The sequence below is a fragment of the Gymnogyps californianus genome, chromosome Z (assembly GCF_018139145.2).
Source record: "Gymnogyps californianus isolate 813 chromosome Z, ASM1813914v2, whole genome shotgun sequence".
Lineage (NCBI taxonomy): Eukaryota > Metazoa > Chordata > Aves > Accipitriformes > Cathartidae > Gymnogyps > Gymnogyps californianus.
The window spans coordinates 74781539-74802327 of record NC_059500.1 but is presented as its reverse complement, the minus strand read 5'-3'; the positions used below and the strand labels follow the sequence as shown (position 1 = coordinate 74802327).

The 20789-nt window shown below is 40.2% G+C and overlaps 1 protein-coding gene and 1 non-coding gene across 5 annotated transcripts in view; both read right to left on the bottom strand.

Moving 5' to 3' along the window:
- Positions 1–20789, bottom strand: part of UBAP2 (ubiquitin associated protein 2) — an 82158-nt gene that overhangs the window by 41326 nt on the left and 20043 nt on the right. For 2 of the 4 annotated variants that reach the window (XM_050912934.1, XM_050912935.1), the window contains exons 7-13: positions 18844–18898; positions 17528–17631; positions 12336–12395; positions 11096–11148; positions 3873–3940; positions 1849–2038; positions 910–1123 (exon numbers count right to left, since the gene is read on the bottom strand). In XM_050912934.1, coding sequence (XP_050768891.1) covers positions 910–1123; positions 1849–2038; positions 3873–3940; positions 11096–11148; positions 12336–12395; positions 17528–17631; positions 18844–18898 — 744 coding nt within the window. The remainder of the gene's footprint in view (positions 1–909; positions 1124–1848; positions 2039–3872; positions 3941–11095; positions 11149–12335; positions 12396–17527; positions 17632–18843; positions 18899–20789) is intronic. The other 2 variants (XM_050912936.1, XM_050912937.1) reach the window with 1 other exon arrangement.
- On the bottom strand, positions 1447–1530 carry LOC127027884 (small nucleolar RNA SNORD121A). Its single transcript, XR_007767847.1, has one exon. It is a non-coding gene; the product is annotated as a small nucleolar RNA SNORD121A (small nucleolar RNA).

Here is a 20789-nt window from a genome sequence, read left to right as displayed (position 1 = left end):
ACCAAAGTTCCACTTAAATATTCAAGCACATTAAATCAAAGATATCACTACATGAAGGCTCAACAACTTCTAAAGATGCAATGACATTTATGGATAGGCTTAAGCCTATCAAAACTTAGTTTGTGATATACTCATGTCATGGTTTAACCCCAGCCAGCAACTAAGCACCACGCAGCCGCTCGCTCACTCCTCCCCGCTCCCAGTGGGATGGGGAAGAGAACTGGGGGGGGGGGGGGGGGGGAAGTAAAACTTGTGGGTTGAGCTAAGAACGGTTTAAAAACTAAAGCAAAATGAAATATAGTAATAACAATAATAATAATTGTAATGAAAAGTAATATTACCAAAAAAAGAGAAATAAAACTCAAGAAAAGACAAGGGATGCACAATGCAATTGCTCACCACCCAATGACCGATGCCCCAGCAGCGATCTGCCCCTCCCGGCCAACTCCCCCCGTTTATATACTGGGCATGACGTTCTATGGTATAGAATATCCCTTTGGCTAGTTCGGGTCAGCTGTCCTGGCCATGCTCCCTCCCAGCTCCTTATGCACCTGCTTGCTGGCAGAGCATGGGAAACTGAAAAATCCTTGACTTAGGATAAGCACTACTTAGCAACAACTAAAACATCAGTGTGTTATCAACAGTATTCTCACACTAAATCCAAAACACAGCACTCTACCAGCTACTAAGAACAAAATTAACTCTCTCCCAGCTGAAACCAGGACCACTCAATGTCTATTACCAGCAAGTACGTGTAACTCTTACAATGTTGTAACCAATTGTATTATTAGGATTACATTTTTTAGAAAAACTCTTTCGTTAAGGCCACTTTAAACTTTCATTGGCATTAAGAAATCTTACGGGCTAATAGAAAGAGAAAGAGAGAGAAAGCTATGTCAAAGCACTTACCAAACTGATTAAGGACTGAGGACTGAGTAATGGGTGGTTTTAGATCCCAGGATGACGTGGTAGTTGTGGTAGTGGTGGTAGAGCTACTATTGTTTTGTTGAGAGGTAAACTGACCCAATCCTGGAGATTTCAATTGGTCCAAGATTTGGGATCCAGTAGAGTTCGCCAATTTAGAGGATCCGAGTTCTCCAAAGCCAGAACAAAGAACTGCAGACTACCAAAAGACAAAAAAGAACAGGGAAAGGTGTGAAGTATTTAGTAAATAATTTGAACATAACCATAAGGTCAATGCCTACAGCATTGCCTGTAGTTGCCTACAGCAACTAAAACCTCTTCAGCCCTAGATTACTAACAAATAATCAATAAAAAATTCAGCAGTTGTAGCATACAGCCAGATGCTCTCTGGTTATCACCGATACAACTTCCACCACTGTGACTGCAACAATACTGATTTACTTGAATCGATGCATCTCGAAGTAGCATATATTTACTAATAGTTGAACTGATTTTCAGGGAATACATATAAGTTTCAAGCCCTCACAATTGACTCGGAAATAGGCAGGTTTCCACAAAAAGGAGTCAGATATGTGCTTGGAAATAACACATCATAGTTTTCTGGCACAGAACTCTTCACTGTAAACGAATTATTTCATCCTAAATCTGCATGCAGTAAATGCATCTGCTCTCTACTCAAAAACTAATACAAGTACTTCATGTCAACCAAGAAACAACTATTTAGCAAAACCAGAAAAAAAGTAATCTTTGTGTGTGTGTGTGTGTGAATGGAAGGAATGGAATTCTTAATTCTGTTCCTTCAATATTTGCAACCTGAATTTTACAAATACTGAAACATCTCATGAAATGACCAGTACTGGAAAAGTTGTTTAACCCAAAATATTTACTCATGAAGACTATTTAGAAAGCATAAGATAATTTTACCAGGCTTTGAGGAGAGTAAGAGTTTACAGCACTGGAGCTGCCAGTTCCTGATGCCATCTGGGTGGTGTGCTGAGAATTTGTGAAGACTAGGGCTTGGCCAAAGGTCTGCTGCTGGGGAGCCTCAAATGAGTTGCCTTCTGTCTCTCGGGTAGAAGTCACAGGCTTTTGAAGCAGTGTTACCAAATCAATGCTGTAAGAAAACACAAAGTTTGGCTGGAATAAACATGATGATTAGGCTGCGCTGAAACCGAAGAAAGCACTAACAATACTAAAGCTGCCGTACTGGCAACAGAATTATTACTGATTAACAGTCTTTCCAAATATTGCTTGTCTGCCATACAAAAAGAGGTAGAATAGAGGCTTTTGCCAGAAAGTAATATTCCGCTAGCTGAAACCTTCCACTACAGTTAGAATATAAATTATCTTTCCACTCTTTTCAAACATTATCAAATTTATAACATCATTTATCACATAAATAACCTATATGATTAATATAACTAGGTAACCGAAGACAAGTCATAAAAGACACATTATGTTTAAGTGGATCCAGCCTGCAAGCCCATTATACATATTGATAATCCACATTCTCTGTATATCATGGTATTCCTTTAAAAAGAGCAAGGGATCAAAGTCCTACCTCTGTATAGGGTGAGTATGAGGACAGTAAAGGATAAAGTCACACATGCAGTGACTGAGTGAATATGTGATGACATGGAAGTCACAAGAGCAGCAGAAATAAAAGCTAAGTTTCTCAGATAGTAGGCACATATTCAAAATTACTCTACCACACATACCTGAGCAGGATGAGAAACATGAATTTTCATATATTTAGCATGGCTTACTAACCCCTACCACATGTTTAGCACAGGTTTATCCAAGGAAAATCCAAGGAAAAGCAAAGCATTCAGACAGCAAAAGAAATCTACCCCAAAAATTCTGACTTAAGTTTATCCTAAATATACTGCAGGCATGGGCTGAAGAGCTGCTTCCAGCACTTTCATTAGCATAGATTTCTTAATGCCCAAACCTTTCTTAAGGCAAGTGAAAAAACCAACCAACCAAAATAAAACAGAAACAAATACACACCCCAAAAAACAAAGCACCAGAATTTGAGTTGATGAACTAAAATATTTTCTAACATAATTTGAGGGACATCCACTGGAAGAATATTTGCATTAGAACAATGAACATGTGAGCATATCACCTTTAAGAAGGAAAGGAATATAAACTGGAGACCACCTGACACCATGCCTCCTCCAGATCACATCCATGTTAAAAAAGGAAAATTTTGCTGCAGTCTGGAGTACAGCAGTACAGCTGTATCAGGACATTTGGGACCATTAGGCCATCTACTTTTCAGATCTCATGCTATCCAACTACCAAAGTCTTCATCACGTAACTTTAACCTGCTTTTCTGGGACCTGAGGCTAATGCGGACAACTGATTCCACAACATCATCGCCCATGCATTTGGTGAAGACAAAGGCAAGCAAAGGATGGCAGCACTGCCATCTTTTTCATTCTCTATCTGAACTCTGTATCATCAGCTAAGGCAAGTAATTGTGATGCTTACCAGGAAATTCACCTTCTTGCCAACACAAGCTCTTCTGTTAACATATTTGTCAAAGCACTACCTTCTGAACACTTTCTGCATCTACAGGGGCAGGCTTTCCATTTTCTGGACAGCAAAGCCAGAGTTTCCTTTTCAACAGCAGGAAACTTTTCTTTCCAGCTACTTTTGTTCCTGCCTGTAAGCAGTCTTTGTGCAGAAGACAGGGTCTTCTCAGTATTAAGCTTGTGGATTCATTGAGTTTAACTCCAACTCTGTAGTCAATAATAGGTAACACAGGAACCCACAAAACCAACAATTTGCAAGCAAGGCTTTCACAATTTTTAAATTACCTTGACCAACCTCTGACAAGGGTTGCCCTGTGTTTTATTCAGCATTTTATATGTGCAAGCTAACACTACTTCGCAAAGCAGAAGGTTTTTAAGGTATAGGGAAAACATGGAAGAAGAGCTTACCTTTGCCCAGGAGTCACATGATTCTCAGCTGGAACAGAGGAAGCAGTGAAGACTTTTGTTTCAGAAAGCTGAAAAAGAGAGGGGGTGGAGAGTAAGGTATTTTAATCATACACATGCTCACACTTCACTGCTGCAACATCTGCAGAAATTCCATCCTGGTCATGGACTTTCAAGGTAAAAGTAAAGTCAAACTACCATTACAACCAGTTATGCTGGAGGACAGGGAGGTGACTGAAGGTAGCCAGCAAGGCTTCACCAAGGGCAAGTCCTGCCTGACCAACCTAGTGGCCTTCTATGATGGAGTGACTACATCAGTGGTCAATGGAAGAGCTACAGATGTCGTCTATCTGAACTTCTGTAAGGCCTTTCACATGGTCTCCCGCAACATCCTTCTCTCTAAATTGGAGAGATATGGATTTGATGGGTGGACTGTTCAGTGGATGAGGAATTGGTTGAATGGTCGCATCCAGAAGGTAGTGGTCAACAGCTCAATGTCCAGACGGAGATCACTGACAAATGGTGTCCCTCAGAGGTCCGTACCGGGACCAGTACCGTTTAATATCTTCATCAATGACACAGACAGTGGGACTGAGTGCACCCTCAGCAAGTTTGCAGACATCACCAAGCTGAGTGGTGTGGCTGACACGCCTGAGGGACGGGATGTCTTCCAGAGGGACCTGGACAAGCTCAAGAAGTGGGCCCATAAGAACCTCGTGAGGTTCAACAAGGCCAAGTGCAACGTCCTGCACCTGGGTCAGGGCAACCCCCAGTATCAATACAGGCTGGGGGAAGAAGGGATTGAGAGCAGCCCTGCCGAGAAGGACGTGGGGGTACTGATGGATGAAAAGCTGGACATGAGCTGACAATGTGCGCTCACAGCCCAGAAAGCCAACCATATCCTGGGCTGCATCAAAAGAAGTGCATCCAGAAGGCTGAGGGAGGTGATTCTGAGCCTCTACTCTGCTCTGGTGAGACCCCACCTGGAGTACTGCGTCCAGCTCTGGAGTCCTCTGTACAAGGAAGGCACCGACCTCTTGGAGTGGGTCCAGAGGAGGGCCACAAACACCATCAGACGGATGGAACACCCCTCCTCTAACGAAAGGCTGAGAGAGTTGGCCTTGTTCAGCCTGCACAAGAGAAGGCTCCGCGGAGACCTTTGTGCGGCCTTTCAGGACTTCAACGGGGCTTATAGGAAAGACGGGGACAGGCTTTGCAATAGGGCCTCTAGCGGCAGCACAAGGCCTAATGGCTTTAAACTACGAGAGGCTAGATTCAGGCTAGACACAAGGAAGACATTTTTTACCATGAGGGTGGCGAAACACTGGAAACCGTTGCCCAGAGAGGCGGTAGCTGCCCCATCCCTGGAAACATTCAAGGTCAGCTTGGATGGGGCTCTGAGCAACCGGATCTAGTTGAAGATGGCCCTCCTCATTGCTGGGGGGTTGAACCAGATGACCTTTAAAGGTCCCTTCCAACCCAAACTATTCTATAATTCTATGCTGCAGCTCTGCTTAAAAAGACAAAAACACGTAGTCAAACTTCAGCAAAGTCTTCTCCACAGAATCAAGTACCAATTTAAAGTGTTAGGAAATTTGATGTAGTGAACATACACAACGGTATACCAATGTAACTACATCAGTTTGAGCAATAGTTTAACTGAAAAATACACCAGTAGAAAGTAATTAACATGACAGCTGGTATATCATCAGTGTAAAGATACCTTGTGCAGACATAATTTAGGACTCCATAGAGCAGCTCTGATAAATCTTGTTGCAGAAGTCTACCACATTGCACCATTCCCACTCATTTCGTGTATCCCTGTGTTTTACATTTCAGCTCACATCACCAGTGGAGGCAGGTTTGCACTCAGGTATGTACAGTGAACTAGCATTCGTGGTTCCTTCTTGGCATTTCTGCTAGGGGCAGCAGTAAGATCTTAAACCGATTGCTGTGTTAGCATGAGCTTGAAACAATAATAATGGGAGAACCATGTAGTTGCTTATACTAGTATAACCAGTCAGACCACCCACAGCAGAAAACTCTACTGCTGTCACCATGCTGTTACAATAAAGATACATACTTGCACAGGTAGCTGGGGAGGGGGAGCTGGTTGGTTGGGTTTTGGGGGGGAAGGAGGTGATTTTGGTTTGTAGGGGGGTTGTTTGTTTGCTGTTCGGTTTGTTGGCGCTTTTTTAGCTTCTCTTTTTTAAAAAATAGTAGTTAAACAGCTATAACTTCCTAGGGCTAATTAATTTCTATTGACAAGGATACTTGCAAACCAGAATAGGTCTTAAGCCAGTACAAGTCAGGTTTAACAAGATAAAGATATGCACGTATATGTTATATTTTAAATTAAATTTGCACAAAATCACCCTTAACTACTTTGGTGTAGCTTTATATTTAGCCTAAAGAATAACTGACCTATTCAAATGCTCACAAAGAATCCCTTTATAATGTGACACTTGAATACAGCTCTTCCAGGAAATTATGCATTTTTAATTGCATACATTGCTAGCAGCCCAGTTTAAAGAACATCATGGACATGAGCCAACTTCATCTGCCATCCCACGGGCAACTCTACTGAAAGCACGTATATCCCTGAACACAGTCATCTGATTGGGATTCTCCTATGAAACACTGTCAATTTCAGCAGGATGAAGAAGGGCTGACTAGGAGCAATCCCTTACCACTCAGAGGCAAAGTTCAAATGTTTCACGTACTCTCCTAGCACCCACTTACGTGCAACACACTGTGTCATGAAAAAATAAATACCACCACAGTTCCTCCCTCCATTTCCTTCCCTTCTCTTGCTGCCAATACAACGTACTTTAATCCCATCTTTCTGGAACACCACTCTGTCCTGTGCATAATGCTGCCAGCCCCCAACTCCATCTACTGACCAAAATGAAGAAAGAAGATTCAGCTCAAGCTTATTTCCAATTAAAAAGGCTGTTTCTCTATTGTTCAGCCCTTTCCCCACTGTACATGTTATTTTAGAACAATGTGTACTGTACTTCTTGCAGTGTTATGAGACTCCTGCATTATATGGCAAAAGGAGGTCAGCTAATGGCACAGGCAGCAGCCTACGGTTTGCAATCCCTTGGTTAAATATTAAATTCTTTGTAATGTCAACAGTTTCTTACGCTCACATAACCCAGGATAAGACTAACTGTGGCCAAAACACTGATGAATCCTGAAAACTAAGCAAATCAAGGAGGCTCAGGACGCTTCTGACAACGCAAAAACATGCTTGACATATGAGAGAGGCAATGTTCTCTTCAAGTGAACCAGCACACAAAACAAAAGTCTCCAGCTACCAGCTCAGCTACATTGAAGTTTACACTGCACTCTGTGGCAAACTCACTGCCACAAGCTCCAATCAAGCACTTAATTCAGAAGTCTGCTGGAATTACAGCATTTGTCAAAACACATACTCCGTGCAGCAGCAGCTGAAAAGTTTTACTACACATATGTATTTAGTATTTTTTAGAAGTAGTATTGTATTTAGTATTTTTTAGAAGTAGTATTATCGGCTCCTAACAAAGTTATTTACGCTCACTGTACACTACACTCACAAATCTTTCACTGAGGGTCTGGCATTTTCCCAGAATTGAATGAACAGTCATGAACCATTTGCAAATGTCAGCCTCACAAGCGTATTTCCCCCATCTGCAGTGAAATGCTTGTGCTTTTCAGCTCCTGCTCCTATGATAAAAATCATACTCCAATCACTGAACAGATAATCATAGAATCATAGAATGGTTTGGGTTGGAAGGGACCTTAAAGATCACCTAGTTCCAACCCCCCTGCCATGGGCAGGGACACCTTCCACTAGACCAGGTTGCTCAAAGCCCCATCCAACCTGGCCTTGAACACCTCGAGGGATGGGGCATCCACAACCCCTCTGGGCAACCTGTTTCAGTGCCTCACCACCCTCACAGTGAAGAACTTCTTCCTTACATCTGATCTAAATCTACCACCTTTCAGTTTAAAGCCATTACGCCTTGTCCTATCAAATATATTTAACAACTGGCTACCAGCTCCTATGGCCAGTTGATAGGTGAGGAGAACAGCAAAATATACTCCAGCATCCTCATAAAAACTCAGCATCAACAAATAGGAAATAACAAAACCTTATTACTGTTTTGATATGATGTACAGAAGTTAAAGAAAGTAAAACAAGTTCTCATGCTGCTTCCTGGTAAAGGAAACACTCCCACTAAAATACACTTTTTTTCTTTTTTTTCCCTCTTTTTTTAAAGTGTTGCTGTTGTTTCAAATAAAAACTAAGCTTACCAATATTGTGCAGAAAATGTTTGCCTTCATCCACTTTGCAGCAATTTGTATGTATTCTATTTCTCCCGTTCTAATAGTTTCTGTAGTTAAACTTTATTTTCTTTAGTCAGGAGAATATGATCACAATTTCAACAGGAAAACCCAGAGCCATCTACAGTACCTCAACATTTGTCTGGTCCTTCATGGTCCATGCCCTGAATATCCCTCTAACAAAATACAACCTCCTATTTTCACTGCAACCAGTTTCCACTCTATTTAAGAGCATGCTGACAACCTACTGTACTTGCTCAATACTCACTACTAAAGACAAATACCAGACAGGACTATTAGATCACAAAAATCTAATCCTTCTCACCTCAAACAACATTAAAATTCACTCACCTGCTTGTAACTTGTATCTAACTAGAGAACACCACATTTAAACAAAAATATTCTTCAGAAAAACACCTGGTCTTTATCTGCAGACAGCAAATACATCAGCTTCCTTGGTTGTTTCAGTCATTAGTCATGCTGCTAGAATTGTTTGTTTATTCTACATTTAAATGCACAACTCCATTTTCCAGCCACAGGTTGATATTATGCCTTTGTCTGCTAGACTAAACCCAGAGCCCATTATATGCTAACAAAGTAACCTTTTCAGAGTCAGTAAACTAAAAATCTCAATCTCAAGGACCTCTCCTATCAGTAAACAATTTTCAGCTATTTTCCACAATTTTTGTTTTGTAAAAGCAATGAATAATCAGATGTAGTACTTCAGAATCAAGTTCAGGAGAGTGCACATACAGAAATATAAATCAAGAATGATTAAGAGACAGGGAAGAGTGCCTACAGGCAAAAAGACTACAACAGGGGTTTTTTGCCACAGCATCAGCCCTTTAGGAGATCGTGCTGAGCTGTTCTTTTTTCACCATGCACTACAATCCTGAAAATTTTTCAGTTGCTGCTTTCCAGAAAAACAGCCCCTTGTTCTGGAGGTGTGCCTTTATTCCTATAAAACAAATGGGCACTTGACCTGTTCAAATGAAAAATGCTTTAATATAGCCAAGTCTAGCAGAGGTCCAGATTTGTCTGCATGACTGGCTTACTTTTAACTGCCATTCCAACAATGTTTTGATTTCCCACACATTTTATTCAACAGTGATTTTATTTTTACTTCCAAATCATTGATAAAGACACTAGATGGCATCTGGCCTGGGACTGGATTCCTTTATAGCCCTCCTATAAATGCCCACGTTGAATAAGGGTCCTCCTGCAAAAGATTTATTTGCCAAAATTTGGAAGGCAGATTTTAATCTACCTAATGTGTTTTGTGATAGCATGTAATTATTTTTAGAACAAAAGATGTAGATCAAATCTCTTACAAGGACATACTCTATCTTCACAGTTAACTCATAATTTACTTAAAGACCAAGATCAGGTTTATTTCAAGTGGACCTATTTTCCATAAAACTACAATGAATGGCACAAGCTGTATTCTTATGCTTCTATTTTTTTTAAATCAGATGAATCAATTTTTCCTTTCTTTTTTCCCCAGGCATATTTTGGGCTAATCTGTCTACAGCTCCCCATTGCATTCACTCTTTCTGAACATCAGCACATGAACTACTTTCTCCTAGGTTACAGGGATTTTTCCAGGACTCTAAAATTAATAAAATTAACAACAGGCTAGAGATTTCATCTGCTGCTCTTTCAAGATTCATGTGCAAATTACTCAGGTTTAATAATTAGTTTTAAAAAATTCTATCCTAGTAAGCATTGCTCAACGCCCCTCCCATACTACAAATGCTGTATTGTACCAGCATCAAACAGGGGTGAGAAACAAGGCCAGAAATTTTCACTATCCTTAGCCCTTAGTTCACCTCTAGCATATACTGCAGAAATAGAGGACAGGTTTAAAAAAGATGCCAGCTTTTGATGGTAGTAACTAATACAGAAAACCTAGGAAATTTAGAGTTTCTTTTAATTTTCTTGAAAGACACAGCCCTCTCATTACGTAAGGACAGCGTTTTCATATCTGTTATATGAAACATTCACACACTTCTAGGGATAACACTGACATGCCACCCTACAGGCGGAGGCAAAAGGGATGACTTCCCAGACAATCTCTTACTCTTCTGAAAATAAACTTGAAATAATGGATATTCCTGTAGAAGATGAAAAATTTCTTAAAAGCTAAGTTTTCCTTTCCGTATTTCTTGCTACCTCGTTTGTTTTCTGAACTGCTTAAGCTTTAATACAATAACTGAAAACTTAAAATCACAAATGTGATTTTCACATGTGATGATCACAAATGCCAAATATTTTGCAGACATGAAGACACCTCTTGCTTGATAAAGAACAAGAACCAAAATTTTTGTAGTACTTTAAACAACACATCATGATGAAACAATAGCAATGAAGTAATTAAGTGCTAACTTCAGCATACTACTAGCTCCTTTTTTTAATATTACGAACATGAAGTGGACTAAGTGGAACAATTACGCAGATTTCAAACAAAAAGCATCAAATGAGGAATCTAAAGTTGTTAGTAAGCTTCAGCACTTAATTACATAAGAGTCTTGATAATATGGCTTTAAATCCCTACGGAATAGTGCAGGGAAGCATGCAGTTAACACCCATCAGCACTGAGCAGTGGAGAACTATAATTCACAAATACTTAATTTGGGATAAAACTTAAAATCTTATTATCTATGTATTGTCCACCCTGCAAAATAAATTACTATTTCTTCAATCAATTTTGGTTAAAAAACAAGCTTATCTAAATATATATATTTTAAACAGGAATTACAGCAAGAAACACAGTAAGAAATATCATTGCAAATACAAATACAGCAAAGTATTACTTCGAACATTTAGTTTTTGAAGACAACACAGAAACTCTGAAAAGGGTAAATAATCAATCGGTCTACCCAACAAGGTACACTTACATCTTCATTCCAGTCTTCTGCTGTCCATTCTTCTATTGAGTTTTTCCACGCTCCTATTGTAATTTGGGGAAGGAAAGAAAACAGTTACAAGCTAAAAGCACAATGTTGTATTTCAACCCTTCTGCTTTATAAGTAATCCTGTTTTCATTATCAGTGGAACACAAAGTGAGGAGATGGTGGTTGGAAACATGGGAAGCTCTAGAAAATTGGTCTGCAAGTTTAAAATTTTGGGGGGCGGGGGGGTTCCCCTTTAATTTCTGATTTCAGGAATTTCTTAGCCACTATGGTACCAGACATAATTTGCACGAACGCATGTCTGCAACCAGTGATTAATCCCAAACGTTGGAAGAACTTCCTCCTATGTCCCCAATGACAGTGAGAAGTTACTCAACCCTCCCACGGGATCTCCCAGTTTCACGCACAAATTCATACAGAGCCTGAACAAAACACAACCACAATACCTGCTCCGACATCCATAATCCTACTTTCAACATATTCAAATTCCAGACCCAAGCTATGCCTCTGGAGGCTCCTTTCCAACCTGCTAACTCTCTCCTCAGGGCAGAACAACCCCAATCCCTTCCCCTGATAGAGTAATTTTATTTTAAAACATATCTAATTCATATAATGGCAGCAGAAGAGTCAATAGGCTTCCACTGTAGCTGCAAAACACTTCTTCCCATAACTTGTGGCAGAGTTTATTTGGCAAACACTGGAACACAGCACACAGTCCACAGCATGCGGCAATGGGAAAACTACAGGAAACGATCCTACGGATGCAAAAACCTGATCCCTTCCATAGGAAACAGCAGGCACAGACATGCAAGAGCAATAAAGGGACTGAAGGCCTTGCCCACCAGTGTAAGCATAGGGAAGGTTATCCCAGCAACAACCAGAGCCTTCATTTAAACTACATAACCACGAGCAAAGAAAACACCAGCAGTAAAGTTCCTGCTACCATCACCTTTGATGAAGTACAAAAGCAAAAGAACTACCGCTTTAATCATCTCCTTTTACTTAACCAGGAACCCTCTGAGACACATTCATCCAGAAACAAGCCCCCTGAAGAGAGCATCAAATACAGTTTGTACTAATGCCATCACTACATTAGCGCATTCTTTTGTACACTGTTACAAAGCAGCATCTTGGGCAGAGGAGGGTCGAATGGCACTAATCCAGTGAGGTGAACAGGCCTACCACGAATATATACACACAGTAGGGAGAGGGAGGGGGTTTATACCTTGGAGTCCAAAATTATTTGCCAGGTCCTGAGCAAGGTAACATCCGCTCTGTGTTGGCTCTGTGGAGCAATATAGAGTTGCCTGAAACATCCCGTGCTCACTTTTTACCAAACAGCCCCTAACCAGGAGGTTTCTACATGCTGCAAAATAAGTAATAATCATATCCAAGCACACCAAAATTACTACAATGCCTTAAATTTGTAGACTAATCCACACATTTCCACAGAAATTCTGGAAAGGAGGAAAAGCCCAATGGGCAGCAGGTTTTAGAGAAACAGTTGATCTTCTTTCCCTTCCCCTGACCAGCACAGGATCCCTTCCTCTGATATGTCTTCTTTAAAGAAATACATCCTGATACTTGCCCTGCTTTTATTTATCTCCCATCAGTCAGAGCAAGGCCTGCCTCTGTAGAAGACAAACCTCATGCTGGTGTCAGAACTCTAACAATGGAGCTCTGAGTCTGCTAAAACAAACACAAGAAGAGCTCAGACAAACCAAGCCCAACTCTTGAGTATCTCCCACCACCTTTGGGAGACCAAACCTGTTCAGAATAATACTTGGCACATTTTCCTGACATTCAATTTAAACGTTTATCTGTTGCTCCTACTTATGAACATGGTTCTGTGCGTTTACTCTTTTTAACTACTGAACACAATCCTTCACCCTTTTATTAGCTCACCCAAGCTAAGTTTATTACTGTCGCTTATTAACACTCTACCTTCCCAACTCAATCCTTCCAGCCTCAGTTATTTCCCTGCTCTTCTCTGCATTAACTCCAGTTTGCTAACGCCTTTCTGCTATTGATGGGACTCTAAGTCTCATCTTGCCACAAGCGCATCAATTTCCTTTTAGTCCAAAATCCACCTTGGCATTATTGCAACTCCATATATCCTCTTCCCAATCTTTCCCCTATGGCTTGCAAAGCATCACAATTTAAGAGTTCTCTGTTTTCCACCGAAACTAGGCTTTGTGTTTTCAAGGATCCTTGTCATAGCAACTTCAAGCTAGATGGTTATCTGTGACTCTTTTCTGTTTTCTTTTGTAACAAGCTCAGTTTTAGAAAGTTATAACGCCAATAAAAAGTATACGATATGGTTTGCTAAGTCTTCAGCTATTCCTCCAATTCCTCACTTCCTGTCACACTACTTGATTTTTTTTTCCTTTTTTTTTAATAATCAGCCATAGATATTAGCCTCGAAATAATTTTATTTTGGTCTATCCCAAACTTATGTACTAATGCTTTCCTTCTGGATTACATTCACGTTCTAGAATGACCTGAAGGTTTCCTTAAAATGTTCCTTCTGACTTTTACAGCAGTCCTAAAAAAAAAAAAAACACTTCCTTGTAACTTCCAAGTTACACAATTCCCTTCTTTCCCCTTGACAGTTACACTATAATTTTTTTTTTTTCTTGTCATTCTTGAGTTTCAGAGTCATTTAAGGCTGCTCATAACTAAGATAACAAAGGAAGTTTTTCTGTGAAATTTATGAAACTCTATCAAAGTAGACGTATCAGTAAATTACCAGAATACAACACCGTTTTTATAACCTACTTTGAAAACTGACCACCTCCAACATAATTTATTTATAAGAACTGCTGTGATTTGTTGCTCAGGATCTCCCACTGCCTTGTACATCACAAAAAAGGTAAGAGACTGAACACTCAGCATGCCTGTAAGAAAATACTAATCACGCTGTTCAAGTTTATTCCCTTTTGGATGAGGATTGGTCATTTTGTTTCCTCCCACCTGTCCCTTCTCTTTGCCTTTCAGTTGTACATTACTTCTATAAAAATTAGGATGCAGGAAAATCAATGCGGAATTATTTGGAATACAATTACACTTAAATGTTATGAACCATTAAAGATTCGCCCTTTACTCTCTTTTTATTTCAACCAACTACATTAAACTTTACCTCCACAGAACCAGCTAGCTTTTCTATAGGATTACACGATGGTACACCTAGAAATATCTTTCATTCAGGCTACCGCGATTCCTCTGGCATCTGCAACAATTCAGGACAAGAGGTTCTAGAGCGCTTTCACAGCATATATCGGGGCAACTACATTTTGGAAACAGTGTATTTCTTTTTAATTGAAAATGTTGATGTTGATAATTTCCCAGCACCGGCTTAAAGAGGAAATACTTAGTAAATACTCAGAACTCCACAGAGAGTTTATATTTGCATGATGTCTTCAGAAAACATTTTGATAAGCAAACTGGTTTTGCTTCTCCAGGTAGTTGCCCAGTTATCTCCTTTTTAATGTAACCGCAGATGAAAGACACTACTTTTCCAAGTAGCTATTATGAGCTAATTTTGTTTTCTTTCTTTTTAGATGAAAGAAGTAATGGGACTGGGTAATGAGGAACAAAGAGAGGCATTTCCATCCTGCCCTTCCTCTGTGTATACTCTTATCTGACATCCTTCATTAGCCCACTGCAGACTTTATGGATTTCCATACATATACATCACCCTCATTCACATCTTTAGTAACTCCAAATTGGTAACTTATTACTGGGACTATTGGTCTGTAACTAACATAACAGCACTGTAAACTAAGGGGAAAAAAAACAACTGAAAACTAGTATTTGTGATTAACAAGCCGAATCACCAGCTCAACTTTGTACAACCTGCTTCCAGTCCCATACCTTGTCTGTCACTCTTTCACCCTACTGCCACTTCCATCTTCCTTCCCAGCACCCTCTCTTGTGCTTTAAAACTACCCCAGCTGCAGCCTCCTCTAATAACCCTCAAGATGCTTTCCATGACAAGGTTGAAAGTGCTTCCCACTTGGTCAAAACTAAATCATTCAATTTTAAAGCCTACTCTTTTTAAAGAGATCTCTTCTTTTTGGCTCGGGGACTTGCTTCAGACTTTCCTACGGCTTGTCTAAAGAAGAAACACTGGAAAATAAAACACTCTTCCTATAGTCATACATACAGAGACATTTTTGTTTCGTCAGTTATGGTGCCTTTTCCATTTGCACCAGAAGTAAATTAAGATTAGCAGCAAAAAGGTACTTAGCACCCAAAAAGAACATTCACACTTAACTAGTTTACTTTAAATTTCCACCAACCAAATGATGTTGCAGGAACTCCCCACGCTGACGCTCACTCATACCCCTAAGAACCATTAATCTGATGAGGCCAGGAAAAATTCCCAAGTGCCTTCTCACACCTTCTTCTCCATACCATGCTCCCCAACTTTCCATACATGCCTTAAGTTGTGTTACTGAAGTTCAGTGCAGTTCTCTGTGACGTGTGCACAGCCTAACTGCAAAAAAGCACTTGGCATCCAAAAAGAAGCTCCACACGTCAACCAGTACACTTTGAATCTCCACCAATCTGTTTGCTCAGCAGCAAACCCCTCAGGTAGACACATTCGTACTCTTACAGGGATCTGTTTACCCACAGCAAGCTACTGTTATTCCTAGGTAGAATTCTTCCATTACTGAAGACTGAGGAGATGCCTACAAGAAGGAAGAGAGGTTGCCATAGGGGAGGCACATGAAGGCTACCCAGAGTTAGCAGGGAGGGTCACAAAACAATCAAGCTGACTTGGGAAGTGGAGCACAAGTCAAAGTTGTTCGTAAGCCACAGCCTTACGGTTGCATTCGTTAACAACTAACCAGTGAATTTTCTGCCTCTGGTCCAGTCTCCTCATGCCTTTGTTGTATATCTTCTTTCTTTAGTTAGTTAACATTATTGCTTCTACAGTACTTGTGACAACATACCCTGCCCTCCGCTACCATATAGCAAATAACAGTATCAGTATTCCTAGGGGAATTTTCAAGCCATTAGGTGTCCCTCTAACTCATTATCTGACAAACTTATTTGAAAAACTAACATGAGTGAAAGTAAAAGGTGCATTTCTGTTTGTGCTATAGCACCAAGTAATTTCAAAAGCAATTCCTTGGAGAGATGCCATATTTGGCAAAAGAGCTCCCTTTCAATAACCATTAATGTACTCAGGGCCACTCTCCCACACTGGACTAGAAGGCACTCAAGAGTGACAAGACAGCTGCCTAATAAGCCCTTCTAAACTCTGAGCCTGTTATTGTCTTCTCTGGTTAAGCGGAAAATGGCTTGTATGAAGTTTAGAAAGCTGCATCTCAAGTGGCTCACAGCAGAGCTCAATGGAGCACACCCTGGCCTCCAGTATCAGTCTTTTCCTTCCACACTTGACACAGGGGTTGATGAAAAATCATCTGAGTAGGCTTCAGTGATGAAGAGATCAGAAGAGTTACCCTTTGCTAGGGTTAAAAAAAATATCTCTCCTATCACTCAGTGGTTCCCAAGTGTGGACAATAACGTACATGAATTTCTCCATCCTAATACAGAGTTTCCTTTGTCTTCATCTCCCGTCACAGAATATGGGAAGCAGCAAGGTATCCTCTTTTCCCAATCACAGACAAGCAGGTCACATTCTTCATTGCTGAATCACCATGAGACCACTGTTAAGTGGTTCCTTTCCAAACTATGTCTGTCTCTTGCCTTTAGCCAGGAGTGCATACTTCACACTTGAAACTTCATACAGAAACACACAGTTGCCTCTATCTTCAGACAGGCAGACTGCTCTTTTGGCTTCTATTCAAGTGCCTACTTGTGCTTCAGTTAGTAATTTTTCTCTTCAAAGGTGGCAGATCTTGGAACTCTCCTCCATCCCAGAGACTCACTTCCTTACACTCCTGCACTGTACAGGTGGGGCTTCCAAAGCCATCCCAGTCTCACTGAGTGGATTTGTATTTGTAAACAGTTCTTTTCTTTTTCTTCTTCTATTTAGATATTCACACCCTACTGCCCAATGCCTGTGGACCAATCACTTTTAGTAGGACTTATACTCCTTAACTACATTAGGTGAGCTCTTAAGCAGTACTTAAGATATCTAAACAGTTCTTCACATACAAGGTTCTTCCAATAACTCTTCAAATCCCTTTGTCTCTCAAGGGATTGTTAGTACTAGAACAAAAAAATTACAGATTGTCTTCCCTTCTTTCTAACCAGATAGTCACTCAGGCTACAGCATGTGCTCTGCACATTAGTAGCAGTTAAGCTACAAAAATGAACTAATCTGCATCATGTGAGATGTATTCACATTTTCAGAAGTTAACTGAACATTAACAGAATGGTTATTTTAACTGCAATTTGCTAAAGGTCTTCATTCCAATCCTTCCACTTCTTGAAGCATCTTACCAGTTCCATCATCTGCATCATTCTGACCAGTCTCCCAAATCTCTGATTTTGTCCCAAAGCCATCAGTGGCAGAAGACTCCATATAGTCTGCAGGGTTAAATGTCCTAGAGTTTTAAAAGTTAAGAAATGGAAGAGAACACATGGGTCATTCAATGAACACAAGTGTCATCATTTTTAGCTGAAGTTGTATTAGATTTAACATCTCGATTTCCACATAATTTATCTTGATAGTTTTGGTTTCAAAAGAAATTTTCCTCTATGAGCAGACACAGATAAAAAGGGGAGAAAAGAGAAAAGAAGTAAGAGGAGAAAAAAGTGAGGACACTGGGAAAAAAAAAAAATTACTGCAGACAAACTGAACCAAAACAACAATTCCTGAAAAAGCAGTTAACAGCATACCTACTCCTCCCAGTCTTATAAAGCATTAGTTTATATGCGCAACAATAAGCCTCTCCCAGCTGATAGTTTCTCAGCAGGTGGCTGACTGATGAGAAACCAGTATCATATCCTTTCAGAGCACCAGACCTGTGCAGGACAGGAGTCGGAACATCAGTAAGACTACTTCAGAATGCACTCCTGACATCAATGCCAAAACACACAGATGCAGCTAAAAGGTGAGAAACAATTATTGAAGAAAAACCTCTTTTCAGTTTATCACCTACAAGTATGAACAAGAAGGATTATTAGAGAAGTAGAATGAGCCTTCTGTTCATCATGACATCACTGCTATTACATGACATGTCATTGAAGGCAAACACTGAGTGAAAGTAGTGGAGGCTACACTTCCATGAAGCAAGTTATTCCAACAAAACTGAGAACAAACTTTAGAGCTGCTAAGTAACTTCTTTTGATTCTGTTTTAGGGTCCACGTACGTCCAAACAGCTAAAGCATGAAACCTCAAAAACTGGAGGAAGTTTACAATCACTAGACTTTCTGGTTTTATATAGAACTTGCACGTTCTACATCACACTGAAACAAGTCTATTTTTAAATTGACCTAGGACTATACGCACCACACAGAACTTTCAGCCTCCAAGGCACTATGTGGCTGCTACTAATAGGTACAAATGGTTTCTCCAAGTTTCAGATATTAACATTGAGTGAACATACATTAGGTTTGTATAGGTGTGTCTACTTAGAAATAGTCGTTTAAGACAAAAATAATCCATTAATCATCTAACAGTTTTGTAAATTTTTGCATCCATATAGGTTTATCAAACATACAGCAATATTAATACATACAGTGGCAATATTGTCAATTAATATTGCCACTGAGTTTGATCCTTGCAAAAATCTGTGCTCTGCATGTTTCTTACCCCATGCCTTGGGCTGAAAACCTCCCCGCTCCTCTCCCTCTGCCACGTCCAAACCCTAGGAGAGAAAACACCATTTAAAAGCAACAGCAGAAGAGCCGCCAATCACTAGTCTGTCACATTAGAAAATACTATGGTTGAAGAAGAAAACTACGGTAGTTAAAGGTAAATATCATTTACTTCCCAAATTTCCTTACAGGAGAATTTGTTTCCCTAACACACACAAGTAAGCCACAGTTCATCTAAGACTATGTGTTTCAGCAGGACTTGCAATTCTTTGCTATCTTTTCTGTATCTAGTGAAGTGGCTCCAACTACCAAGAAAAGGACTTACCTAAAGACCCACTCCACATCAGACTGCGATTGCCAAATCATTAGATATTGTTTAAAATTTTGTCTACTATTCTCACTCTTGCCTAAGATGCTCTAGAATCCCAGCCTCCCTGTTTACCTTGATCTCTCAAGAAATTTCCCGTCACTCCTTGTCTGTGAGGAGAAAGTTTAACTACTCCATTTATTTCCTTCTCTGACTCAGCCCACCTGTCCACCCCTACCCTCCTGTGCTTTCGCCAACCTGTGACCACACATTCCTTCTGCTTCCCCCTTAATCATACTTACTGACATGAAAACTACCCAATTCAAATTACTCAAACAACTTCCTTGTTACCACCCACAAGAATATTCATTTCTATTTTAACAAAAACAAATATTTGTTGCCTCCAATTTTGGTTACCAGCCTCAGTTTACAAGCTTCTTGATACAGTGAATGAATGGCTTTATTTTTGCAAGTTGCATAGTGCCAACAAGGCATGAAAATTTTTGTATTACTTAACTATCCATAAAGCACATGTCTACGTAAACTGTTAGAAACTATTTCTTACATGCGGCATATTTCTACATAGATTTTTTTTTCCTTTTTTAGGACTTCAATATCTGAGGCTTTTCCAGTTTGTTGGGTTTTTTGAGGAAGACTCTGAATGTTATTTTGTCTTACAAGAACAGAAGGAGGTCAAGAGCTGCAGACTGAGAACAAAGCAATGTTTATTTTAACAACAAAATTATGTGGTAATTATAAGTCACCAAGGAACTACAAGTTTACCAGAGCACAAAAGTTATAATCCTAAGTCACCAATACACTGGTGGTCCAAACATCAGAATTACCTCTTATTTTCAGGGGACCACTTAAACTGAATAAGAACAGTAGCTCCAGCACATGTTAAAACCATTTTAGGAAGTTCCTGTTTTACTGACTTTCCCCTCCCTCCCCTCACCACTTGTTCTTCCCCTTGCCCTAGTTCACTGTCCAAGTGTTAAAACATATTTCTGGACCTCTAAAATGTCTACTACTTACATTTTCAAGGACTTCTTAGAAGCATCAAAATAGCAGGATAGCTTTACCCACATTTTGATGAAAGAGTTTACCTATATCGTATACAAGATGACAACTGCTAGCTACAGCGGAATCGTGGAAACCTGCAGAGGAAGGATTCCCATCCAGCAACACACAGTATTTTGGTGGGACAAGAACACAAAAGAACTGAAGTTTGACACCAGTCCAGGCCTGCTATCTCTACTTTTTCCCCTCTTTGCTCTCTTTTCACATTCGGTTGGAGAGAAGACAGACAGAGGTTAGGAAAGAGGTAACAACACCTGCAACCCGGCAATTGCCATCCCTCTTCACTGAGCCCACGTGTGAAGCTGTGCTATTTGCTCTGCCATAAACAACAGTGCCCCAGATTCTGCTGTACCCAACTGATCGTAAACTTGGCCTCTGACCCGCTTGCTCAGCCTACCTATTCTACTGCTCTTCTCTCCTTCGCCCACCTAAAATCCTCAATCTGGGAATCCGATCCATGGCATAACGAGGTCGCAGCTCTCAGATGCACAGAAGTCAATGCGCTCTGGATTATCTTTCTGCCCAGTAAATAATTTTTTTTTAAGAGTAGAACC